General features: G+C 46.2%; 1 protein-coding gene across 1 annotated transcript in view; it reads right to left on the bottom strand.

Moving 5' to 3' along the window:
- The window catches only part of Fbxl5 (F-box and leucine rich repeat protein 5), a 35,814-nt gene extending 33,045 nt beyond the window's left edge, over window positions 1-2,769 (bottom strand). Inside the window, exon 1 of the mRNA XM_051200475.1 lies at window positions 2,576-2,769. Coding sequence (XP_051056432.1) covers window positions 2,576-2,659 — 84 coding nt within the window. The 5' untranslated portion in view covers window positions 2,660-2,769. The remainder of the gene's footprint in view (window positions 1-2,575) is intronic.
- Window positions 2,770-12,303: the final 9,534 nt, after the last annotated feature.

Here is a 12,303-nt window from a genome sequence, read left to right as displayed (position 1 = left end):
CTGTAACAACTTAATAATTCGCTCTAAGTAAATTGCTCAAAGCATAGAAAAACTGATTTGATGCTCCTAAAGAAATCATTTTGTGAATATACTGTGTTTTACAAGTTCAATACTGGGAATAAAATTGAAATCTTTATGGTTTCTGGACATTAAGTCAATATTAGGAATACAGTGAATTAACATACTTTGTACTTGTCAGGTTTAACCGAAGACTAGTTCTCATTTTGCAGTTTTACTGCAGGTTATGTGGATCTATACAACTAAAAGAAAGATGACTATGACAAACCCTGAGATGACAAACTAACCAAAACAACTCTTAATTCTTTAAGGTAGTCTGTCATCAAAAACAGTTATTTTCCACTTTTGCTCACAAAGGATATCCAGAGATTCTTCCACTGGTCCTTAGTAACTAGAAGAAATGATGGTAATTTCTGTTCAGTTCTTTTTTTCTTCACTAAATTACCATGGTCATAGTTAAGAAAACTGAAACTTTTAGTATTCTTGAGGAATATAAGCAATAACCTCATTTACTACATGCAATTAAATCAGAATTAGTGACCTTTATACAATGCTGGGAACAAATCAGTGGCAATTCTGACTAAAACTCTACCAAATTAAAAATGCTTTATTAAACTAGTTATGCAAGAGGGAACATTTAACTACTGAGAAGAATCATATTTGACTCATTTTCTTTAAGTCAACTGCATTTTCAAAATTTGCTCAGATGTTCAAACATCAAAAAGAGACACACAAAAAATGAATGCCCAGTGGAATGACAAAGGCCTGTAATTCTTGAACCTGGAAGGTGGAAGCAGGAAGCTCAGAAGTTCAAGGCCAGTCTGTGCAATGTAGTGAGTTCTCAAGGCCAGCCTGGACTAGGGGAGAAAACTGTGTCAAAAAAAAGTAGCCAAAAAAAAAAAAAAAATTTAAAAGAGACTGAGTAGTACATTATAAATTTTGATTGTTTAGGATAGTCATAACCCTTTGGCCATCTGAGACATCTTAAATACTAGAAAGCTCCTAGGAAAGTGTACAAATTGACAACACTTCCTGTTATCACCAGAGGATCTCTGGACTCCCTCTGGACAAAACCAGAGATAAACCTTGGATTTAATCAGTCCTCATTAAATTCCCATTTTGCTTTTTAAGAAAAACCGGGAGGGGAGGGGGATTTTCCTTGCCTGAAATTAAAGAATAGTATGGGGAGGAGGGGATCCAACAGGTGGAGATTATAAAAACAAATTCACTAACTGAAAAAATGCAAGGTTATACTTCCTGCTCAAGGCTTAGCCAGTCGTTAAGCTTCTCCTGGGTAAGAGATAATCGTCCTCGCTGTACCCACTCTCACCTCAAGACATTCCAATATGAATGAGGTCGGATTTTAAAGAGCTTTGGGGTTAATTAATAAGCAACTAAGGGGAGAAACAGGATCCTAAACAGTGTGTTTAAGGCACCTGACCCGAACAGGTTAGGTTTGGTTTGGTTTTTCTTTTCCCAACTGTGGTGCAGGTTTGCTCAGATCTGAAAGTTCAAATCGCCAGTCTTCCTGTGACCTACCAGTTTAGACACTGGATTCCCTAGGTTGTAGGACAACTCCTACTTGCTGTTAATAGTGAGTGGTGCTAACTCTTATGTTATAATTTCTGAAAATTTCAATGTATTCCTACATTTAAGTAATTACTTAACAGCTATTTGGTTCATTCTTACAAAACACATGACTTGCCCAGAGGTTACACATATATGACCTTCCAAACATAAGCTGACAAGTGGGAATTTTAAGAAACATTAGAAAAAGGCCTTCAACTCATCTCCACAAAAGTACTTCCATTTAGGCGACATCAATTAAAGGGTCAAAACGAGTTCCACAGCAAAACAACTTTTCCTAGGGCTACCGTCTCGTTTGACTACGGGAGGGGGGAAGAAAAGGAGAAAAAAAAAAAAAAAAAAGTCCAACACAGGAACAGCTAACTGTCTTGAACCAAAATCTACAAGGACTAAATATTCGGGAAGAAGAAAAGCTGGAAGGGGAAAAAAAGATAAGCAGAAATGTAGCGTGCAGGTCTTCCCCGGCCTCTGGAACCGGGCTTACGTGCGAAAATCAAACCAGCGCGACAGGGGCAGGGTTAAAATAAGCCGGCTCCGGTGGCTGCGAGACGCTGCCCGCGGAGCCTGGGCAGCAAAGTCCCACACAGCTCCGGGCGGAGGATGCAGTGTTTGCAAAGCGACTCAAAGAGCCCGCAGGGGCCGGGCGGCGAGCAACCGCAGAGGCGGCCTGCGGACGCGGACCGGGTCCCCCCCCCCCCAAGCCCTGCAGGGGCGGCGGCTCCGGGGGGCTCCGGGCGGCCGGGGTCGCCCCGCACGGCCGCACAGGCCAGACCCGCGAGCAGGGCGCCAGGCAGGAGCCGCGCCGCGCGCCCCGAGGGCACGTCCCCGGCCGCGGCCGGCGCGGGCTGCCCCGGGCCCCGGCGGGAATGCGCGGGGGTTGCGAGAGGCGCGCGGGGCAGGGCAGGGCAGGCCAGGCCGCCCGGAGCCCGCCCCGCTCCTCCGCGCCGCCCCCCGCCCCGCGCTCCGTTACCTTGTCGCAGTAGCGCCCCACCAGCTGCTTCATCCGCCAGTGTGGGGCGGTGAAGACGTCCACTTCGTCGGGGAACGGAGCCATCGCCGCTGCCTCCGCCGCGCCTCTGCGTCCGCGCCAGCAGCCGCGGCCGCCGCCTCTCCATAGACACCCTCGCCGCGGGGCAGAGGCGGCCGGCGCGCGCGCGCGCGCCCCACACACCACCACCACCCGCCCGCCTGCCGCCTGCCCGCCGCCCGCCGCCCTGCGCATGCGCCCGCCCCGTCGGCGCGCGCTCCCGGGCGGCTCCGCCGGCCGTGACGCGGGGGCGCGCGGGCCGCCGCCATGCGGACGCTGCGGCCCACGTGACCGGCGCGCGCCGGGGGGAGGGACGGCTCCCACCTCGCGGCGGCGGCGGCGGCGGCTGCGGCTGCGCGATCGCTCGCTCGCTCGCTCGCTGCTCTCCGGCCCCGGTGCCGTGCAGAGGGGGCCTGGCCGTGTCTTCTCCCGAGGAAGGGGGCGGAAAGGCGGGTGGGGCCCAGCCGACCTGCGTGGTCCTGCCGGGCTGGGCCGGGCCGAGCGCTGGGGCCATGGCAGCCCCTCCTCAGGCCTCGGCGCGCAGCGTTGGTGTGAAGGGAGCTGGGGAGGGTCTGGCCGTGGGGAACTGGGGGGAGTGAGGGGGTGCCGGGAGGAGGACAGACACCTCAGCGCGGGGACAGAGGTCCTGATGAGCCCGGTGGGGGGAGGGGAGGGCGAGCCATCATGGCGGCCCCCGGTGGGGGGGGAGAGCCTTAGCACCAATCCCGCCATTTTAAGCCGAGGAGGCCTGAGGCAGGAAGAAAGGGCCCTGAGTGAGTGAGCTCACTGCCCAGACAGGGAAAGGCCGCTTGGTCTCGCCCCTACACTTCACCTTTCCTTTGCAAGCCCTCCAGTAGGCTTTCCCCTACTTCATGGAAGCAGCTCTCGTCTGTGGCGTTAGGACTGGTGGAGAAAGAGGGACGGGGGCAAGGCTGAGAACCTGTGAGTGATGATGGCGCCCGTAGCCACAAGCTTCTGGACAGTAAACAGAAGATGTGCTGTAATCACCTTTTGTGTTTCCCCTACCACAAATTCATGGCAACGGGTTCAAAAATGGGGTAGGAGGAGGTAAGAAAGAACTCTAGGGGCCAATCTGTGTAATCGTAGCCTTTGGTGTTAATATGCAAAGTGAGCAGGAACTAGACTCCCGGAGATGAAAATGGGCTCATCACAATGTCTGTATAAACAGTGTTAGGAAACTGAGACTGTTCTGCTGGAAGCTCCACCCTCCCCTCCATCTCTCCCCAAACCCAGCTTAATTCCAGAATGCCCTCCCGCACCCACCATCAGCAGCTCTCCTCTCGAGATGCCCAGGACCACCCTACGAGCTATTTAAGACCCGGGCCAGAGATCTGCCACGCGTGCCTTCATGTTATGTCTGTCCCCTGCCTTCCTGAGGCCCACCCGGGAATGCTCTGCTTTGTATTGCCCTCTTTATTAAATCTGGATTTATTAATTCGGTCTGATTTGGCTTATTGCATCAGCTGCAGAGAAACCCACCAAGTGGGGATCTAATATTAACAAAGACATTGCCCAAGGTTTCACAAATCAGTGAGAATTCTGGCCCCACTTGAGTTTCTGACAGTAAGTTCACTCCTGTGTGCTGGGGTAGTTGGAAAAAAGGGGGAGGGAGGATGGCTTACTGCATTGAAAAGGTCTTGACAGATTTCTCCTTCTTTCCCTCCCTCCGGTACCTTCTCAATCTGTTAACACCCTTCTTTTCTCTGCTGTTTCAGTAAAGCTTTGCCTCTGTGCTTAAGCACATTTGTTTATGCCTTATTCCATCCTGATCTTTCTACCTATCTTGGAAGACAAAATCAGACTTCAAGTGCACCGGTTTTATAGAGCTAGATGAGATTATCCTCAGTAGTTGGAACAAGATCCATCAGAGTAAAGAACAAATGAAGAAACCACTTAGCATTCTTGTGATTTTCTATTTTAACTATAAACACAGCATCTTGTAAGCCTTATTCACATAGTCCGGTCCCTATAATTTGCTAACACACCCCTAGAACGTTTGCCTTTTCTCCATTCTGTATGTCTGACCCCTCCATGTCTTGCTGGCATTTCCTGTGCACCTAGATTTTAACTCTTGAGTTCCTCTTTCTCCCTGAAAGTCCTGCCTATTCTCTCCTACTTAGTTATTGGCCATTCGGCTCTTTAACTCATCAGAATATGCCTTAAGCAGAGACACACCTTTACTGTATACAAGAAGTATCCCACAACAGTTTCTTGTTAGGTATATTTGGTCTTATCAGCAAAAAAAGTAACAAAAACAGAATTCAATACCAGAGCTATGATAATCTCTGAGATCTGCCCTTCCTTGAAGACATCAGAAACTGGCCCAAGTGCCATACCTTTCTGAAACCTAGGTCTCCTAGCCTGTCACTGGGAAACTACTGTCTCTTAGAATAAGCCTTACATGATGCCTACAAGTCACACTAACTTGGTGAGGTCTCCCTCACTACTGAAGTAGGTACTGGCTCCCTATAAAACCCACATAACTGTCAGAGGGTTCGGGGCATGTCTCACCTTGGACATTTTCCTAATTAGTATCTCATTTGCATGCACCATTAGTCTTGGTGTCCTTTTTCAGAATTTCAAGTTTGCATTTGCTGTGATTTACCTAAGTATCCTTCATAGCCCATGTGTTAAAGGTATGGTCCCCAATTTGTAGTGCTTTGAAGAAGTTGTAGAAACTTAAGAGTAGGGTCCATCCGGTTATTGGAGAGTGTAATCTTAAAGGGCATACAGGAACTACTAGTTTCTTCTTTCAAGCCCCTGCCATGAGCTGAGTATTTTTACCACCCACTGCCACCATGGTTACAGCAACAGAGAGCTAATAGATGGAGCATGTCTGCAGCATACGATTCCCAGTGAGTGAGACTCAGCAGGTAAAGGCGCTCGCTACCAAACCCGAAGGCCTGTATCTGACTGCTGGGTCCACATGGTAGGAGGAAAAGCTTCCCTCCTGAAAGCTGCCCTCTGATCTCCACAAGTAACGCATGGCATGTGCAGCCACACACAAATAAATTTATTTAAAAACTTGTAAAGATGAGGAAAGATCAGAGAACAGAAAAGAGAAAAACTACATAGAGCTAAAACCAGTACTTAATAGAGCAATACATGCCTCGAGCATTTACGATGTTTTCCACATGATCATATATAATTTCATGTCAACAGTGTAACCAGACATTTCTCTCCCACCTGCCAGTTCCCGAGTAACCACTCACAGGCTTTTAATATTAATTATAAACTTTTTGACCTATTAGCTCAGGCTTTTTATTAACTAGCTCTTACAACTTAAATTAACCCATTTCTATTATGCTGTATTTTATCGTGAGGCTTGTGGCTTGTTACCTCACATCTTGCTTCCCTGGTAGCTGCTGGCTTCTTTCAACCCTGCCTTCTTTCTCCCTACATCTTTGCTTGGGTTTCCCACCTGGCTCTATTCTGCCTGGCTGTTGACCAAATCAGATCCTTTATAAACCAATGGCAATAAAACATATTCACAGCATACAAAAGGGCATCCCACATCATCAGAAAGGGAAGATGATGTTCAATGACAGGTATTGGCTTGTGAGACATCATAGAGTTAGTGAGTGAACAATATTAGGGTCTAAATTCATGGCTTATGCATTTAACCTTATGCCCAGATAATTTCTGTCATTGGTTTATATCAACATAGTGCATACTTAATAATATGTGCTATTAACCACTGAGCTGGAACCAAAGTTGACTGTTGTTAGCACTTAAAATAGTAAGTCCTATTAGTAATGGAGTAAGCGGAACAAGACCTTGCTCTGGTCTCCAGAGAAGAGCAAATCATACAATAAATTACTCAAGTGTCCAAATGTGGATGCTACCTTATTCCTTAGGACAACACCCCCCCCCAACACCCACCACCATTTTTCTCTTTCTTGAGACATAGTCTGGCTGTATAGCCCATGCTGGCTAGGAACTTGTGGCAATCCTCCTGCCTCAGTTTCCTAAGCACTGGGATTGCAAGCATGCACAACCATGCCTACCTTTTAGATCTCCTTTTGTTGAGAAAGGTTAGAAGATAAAACCATGGTTTATTTTGCTTCAAATATATAGAGATATGATGTCTAGAGAGGCCCATGTTTCTTTGCAAACACTATACAAGATCCTTCCATTTCCTAAACACATCTGTGTGTCATCTCTTAGGCTTTTTATTTTTGGTTGGTGGTTTTGTTCTTCTTGTTGTTTGTTTGTTTACTTGCTTTAACTGTTAGAATGAGTAGTCTGTCCCCTGTCCTCGCCTCCCCCACCTTGTTCATGCCAGACAAGGACAGAGTTAACACCCTGACATTTCTACCTCTCCTATTAGTATCAAGTTTTGTTTTTTAATAGTATTATTTCTGATTAATTTATTTTTTACATTCCAATCCCCATTCCCCCTCCCTCCTCTCCTCCCGATTCCCCCACCAACACCCCTTCACCTCCCATCTGGTCTTCGGGGAGTGTAAGGCCTCCCCAAGGAAGTCTACTAAGTCTGTTCCATCTTCTCTTTGAGGCAGGACCAAGGCACCACTCCACCCCCCACACCCCTGTGTCTAGGCTGAGCAAGGTATCTCCATATAGAATGGACTCCATTAAATCAGTTTGTGCATTAGAGTTATTTTTGGACCCACTGCCAGTGGCCTCATATATTGTCCCAGCCACACCATTGTCACCTATATTAAGGGAGTCTGGTTCAGTCTCATGCAGGTTCCCTATTTGTCAGACCGGAGTCAGTGATCTCTCTCTAGCTCAGGTCAGCCTCTCCTATTATTTCAACATAATATTTTATTAATTCTTGAGAACTGCATACAATGTACTTTAATAATGTTCACCCCCTTTCCTTTTCATTTTTTAAATGTTTTGTTTTTATATTCCGATCAGTTTCCCCTCCTTCCCCTCCTCCCAACCCCATCTACTCCTCTTCCAGTGTTCCTCCTGTGATACAGGAGGGCCAGCTATGGTATATCAAGTTGCAGTACGACTAGGCACTTCCTCTCCTGAACGAAGCAGTCTGGTAGAAGAGGAGTGGATCCCACAAGCAGGCAACACACCATAGTCAGCCCCTGCTCTCACTGAGAGGAGTCTCACATGAAGACAAGTTACACAACTGAAATATATATATATATATATATATATATATATATATATATATATTCATATATGTAGAAGGCCTAGGTCAGGTCCATGTGGGCTCCCTGGTTGTTGGTTCAGTCTCTGTGAGCTCCTGTGAGCCCAGGTTAATTAGTTCTGTGGGTTTTCCTGTGGGGCCCTTGATACCACTGAGTCCTACATTCCTCCCTCCCCCTTTTCCACAGAATTCATGGAGATCTGCCTAATACTTGGCTGTGGATGTCTGCATCTGTTTCTATCAATTGCTGGGTGAAGCCTCTCTGATGACAGCTGGGATAGGCACCAGTCTATGAGTATAGCAGAATGTCAATAGCAATCATTTCATTGACTTTTTTTTTTCCATTCATGTTTGGCTCTATCTTATGTCTCTGTGGTATCCTGCTTCCAGGCTCTGGCCCTCAGGGGTGGGCTCCCCTCTCATGGGCCAATCACCAGTTGGTCACTCCCACAATTTCTATGCCATCTTTATGCCAGCACTTCTTGTAGGTGAGAAACATTGTAGGTCCAAGGGTTTGTGGTTGTGTTGGTGTCTAAATCCCTCCACTGGAAATCCTCCATGGTTACAGCAGATGACCAGTTCAGGCTTCATATTCCTCACTACTTGGAGTCCTAGCTAGGATTACTCTTGACGTTTCCCGGGAGTTTTCATTGCTCTCAGTTTCTAGTTCAGCCCGAGATATCCCCAGATTCCAGATGTCCCTCCCAGTACTCTTTCCCTCCATCCTCACCCAATCTGGTCCCTGCTGTTCTCATCCCTATCCTCCCTCCCAACTCCCCCACCCCAGTCCATTAGCAATGTCCATTACATTTCCCCTTCACAGCAAGATTCTTGAAAACCGTCCCGACAGCCCTCTTTCCTACTTACCTTTGTTACTGGTAATATTGTACATACTCACTTATAAGTGGATATTAGCCGTAAAGCAAAGGAAAAACATCCTCTCCTTTTCTTAGTAAATGTTGTCAACTCAGTGCCAACTTGGACTTCCAATCAAGGCATCTCTTCTGGACTGTTCTGCAGGGTGTGTTAGCCTGAGGGAAAGTGGCTGTTTCATAGCCAGCTCAACCAAGCTATTTTACCTTGTAGTAAGAAGTATCACAAGCAGCTATAATGAAAGAGCAATAGATAAGCTTCCTGTACGTGTTGGATGTAGTCACCATAATGATGAAATCTGGCAGGTACTTGCCTAACCCCATCCAAAGAGGGAGAAATGTTTACGGAAATACCCATCTGTTTCCTTCCTTGTTAGCTCTGATTGAGGTGAGGACACACACACACACACACACACACACACACACACACACCACACTTCACACCAGAGCTCAAAAATATATAATTATATAAATTAACTGCCTGAAAATTTACAAGACTAAGAACCACGTGGGCAAAACGACAAGGATTCCCATGGACTTACTAATCACTATTCTGAAACAGCCATGAATACACGAAACACTGGCTTGATTCCAATATTAGCTCCTGCCTAGACAGTTCCATCCTATGGACCCATTTCTCTCAACTGCAGCCTTGGTCTGGGATGCTGCTAAATGATAAGGGGGCACAAAAAAAATATATAATGCTAACTAATCTACAGCACGTGGAAAAATAACTGTGTCAGGTAAGTACCACCCTGTTCTTGGAAATCAATCATCATTACCAAGCAGATAAATTAGTCAATGCTTATGTTATCTACAACCAATTATTTCTTTGTGTGACCAGGGTAATTGATCACCTGTCCTAAATGTCCTTACCAAGGGGATAAGGGGACTTTTTCTTAGTTATTTTGATCATTTTCCTTGTATGCAAGATTGTAAATAATAAAACTGCTATGTTTGTGATTAATTGTTTTTTAGGGGCTGGGTATAAAATTCAGTGATTTGCACATGCTAAGCATTCACTCTACTCTTAGCCCTTGAATTATTTTAAGAGTATTTTTGTTAATTGTTTTATTTATTTATGATACTAATTCATTCATTCTGGGGGCACATCACACACATACTGTGAAACCAGAACAGGAGCCACATTGTTAAGTTCCCGTACCTTACAAGACTAGGTTTCTATTTCTAGTTAAGAATAAGTTTCTTTTTACTAAACCTAACGTACCCTGAAAAACATGGCTTTTCAACCAGCATTGAACTCATGGCCCTATGATGTCTGATTGCCTTTTGCCTTACAACATATGTTTTAAGATACGGTGCTCTATACCTGTGACCACCTACCCTTTAATGTATGACTGCCATTCCATATGATATATATTTTTTATTTTTACTTTTATTCTTACCTTTTATTGTATTTTTTTCTAACAGCCAATTATCTCACACATACAGCTGTTTCCTATTAATCTTCAACTTTTTCCTATAAAGGGGACCTCAAAAAGCCAGTAAGGGACTGATCTCCCAAACCCAGACTTAGGGGAGAACAGCCAGCTGGCCAGTCCTGGGTGCACCGCTAACATGAAGCTTGCTTTACCCGGAAAGTCATAGATTTGGTTGGTCTCCTCTCTTGTTCATGGTTAGCAACATCACAGAGCTCTTGGGATGGGCCGAGGGCAGCATGTGTGAGAAGACAGCATAGGGGAGTCAGTTCTCTCTTTCCAACTAGTGAGTCTCAGGGTAGAACTCAGGTTGTCAGGCTTTATGTTCTGAGACATCATCTGCCAGCACCGTGCTGTTTTATTTTAAAAAACAAAACAAAGAACACTTCTGAAGAGAAGAAGATGATTCAGGGGTAAAGAGTACTTGATAGTTTTGCAGAGAATCCAGGTTTGGGTCCTAACACCCACAGAGTCACTCATAATAGTGTGAAACTCCAGGTCTAGGGAATCCAATGCCCCCTTCTGGCCTCCATGGGCACTGAACAAGCAAAATGGTATGCAAACATACACAGAGGTAAATATTCATAAACAAAAAATAAAATAAGAACTTTGGGGTAAGATAGTAGAGTAGAAGCCACATCAGATGGAGTAGCTGATTACAGTTTAGTAAAAAGAGGGATCAGGAATATTTTATCACTCCGTCAGCTTCTTCTCCAAACCTGGAATTGACTTGCTCAACATCTCAAACAAACCCTTCTATTATCTGGCCACAAACTTTATCTACAGCTGGACCTGACTTGTCCCACTGCTCCAGGGGTGTTTTCCTCCAGGAAAACTGGGCTAAAAGGCTCTGACCACTAACTCTACAAAAGCAGAGCAGAAGGGGGCTCCCAGTGACTGCTTCCAAGGCCATCATTAGAACCCTATCAGAGAAGGACAAAGCTGTGGGAGACAAGCATGAAGTCTAAACACTGCCAGGGCTCCATATAAACACCAGCTGCTCCTGGCTCTGTGGGAACACAGAAACTGAGTCTGGGCAGTTGATAGCCTCAGCTGCCAACATGTCACAGAATAGTCAAGAAAATAATGCATGAGGGGATCTGGGAGCCCACAAGAGAAGAATGGGACTATTTAAGTGCATCAGAAGCACAGCCTGGACCTGGACCCACTGGCAAAGCTGTGAATCAGCCAAGGAGACAACATCAACATAAAGGTGTGGTGATATACTTACTGCTTATGATCTAACAGAGCCACTGGAGACCAGAATGCAAAGCCAGCCACACTAGTTAGCGACAGGAGCTGTGCTAAGGTGGTGCACTCCTTTAATCCCAGCACTCAGGAGAGAGAGGCAGGTGGATCTCTGTGAGTTCAAGGCCACCCAGGGCTATGTGAGAGTAAATCAGTCTAAAAGATAAACAGAGTTCACACCTTTAGCCCCAGCACTAGAGAGGTGCAGGGTCTCAGATTTGCTTGGAAATTAGTCTCCAGCCATGTTGAGGACAGGCTCCCCCTTACAGCCTTGGTAAAGGTAAGAGCTCTCTGGTGCCTTGGCTGCTTTGCTTCTCTTCTCTTAGGCCCGAACCCCAATATCTATCCCCAGGTTTTTATTATTTGTGCTACATTCAGGCCAGTAATCTTGTTTTCTGATATTTCCACCCATCTATCCTTCCCTACTGTAACTAGTATTTACTTTTTAAAAGTTTATATCCATTTTACTTTGTGTGTGGGTGTTTTTGTCTGCATGTATGTAAGTGCCCTGCATGCATGCCTAGAGGTCAGAAGAAGGCATCTGGATGGCTGTGAGCATCCACCTGGACAATGAGAGTCAAACCTGAGGCCTCTGGGAGAGCAACGCGTGCTCTTAACTGTGAAGCAGTTCTCCCACTGCAGCATCCCTACCTGCCAGTGACCCGTTGTCTCCCCGCATCCTATAGTGCATCCCTACCTGCCAGTGACCCGTTGTCTCCCCACATCCTATAGCTATCTCTTACCTACGGCGAAGGAGGGCCCTGAAGCAAGACAGCACGGTCCCCTACTGCTTGTACCTTTGCTGTTTCACACACTTGTTCTAATGAGCATCCTCACCCCCTCGCTGTCTCCAACTCTCTTTCATTTTCCTCCTTTCTCTTTCTCGCTCTTCATTTTCTTCCTTTCTCTTCCCCATACTCATTCCTCTTACTGTTACATCTCCCAAAGCCCAGAGGCTGA

Source organism: Phodopus roborovskii, unplaced genomic scaffold (assembly GCF_943737965.1).
Source record: "Phodopus roborovskii unplaced genomic scaffold, PHOROB, whole genome shotgun sequence".
Taxonomy (NCBI): domain Eukaryota; kingdom Metazoa; phylum Chordata; class Mammalia; order Rodentia; family Cricetidae; genus Phodopus; species Phodopus roborovskii.
This window is presented reverse-complemented; position numbering and strand designations above follow the sequence as displayed.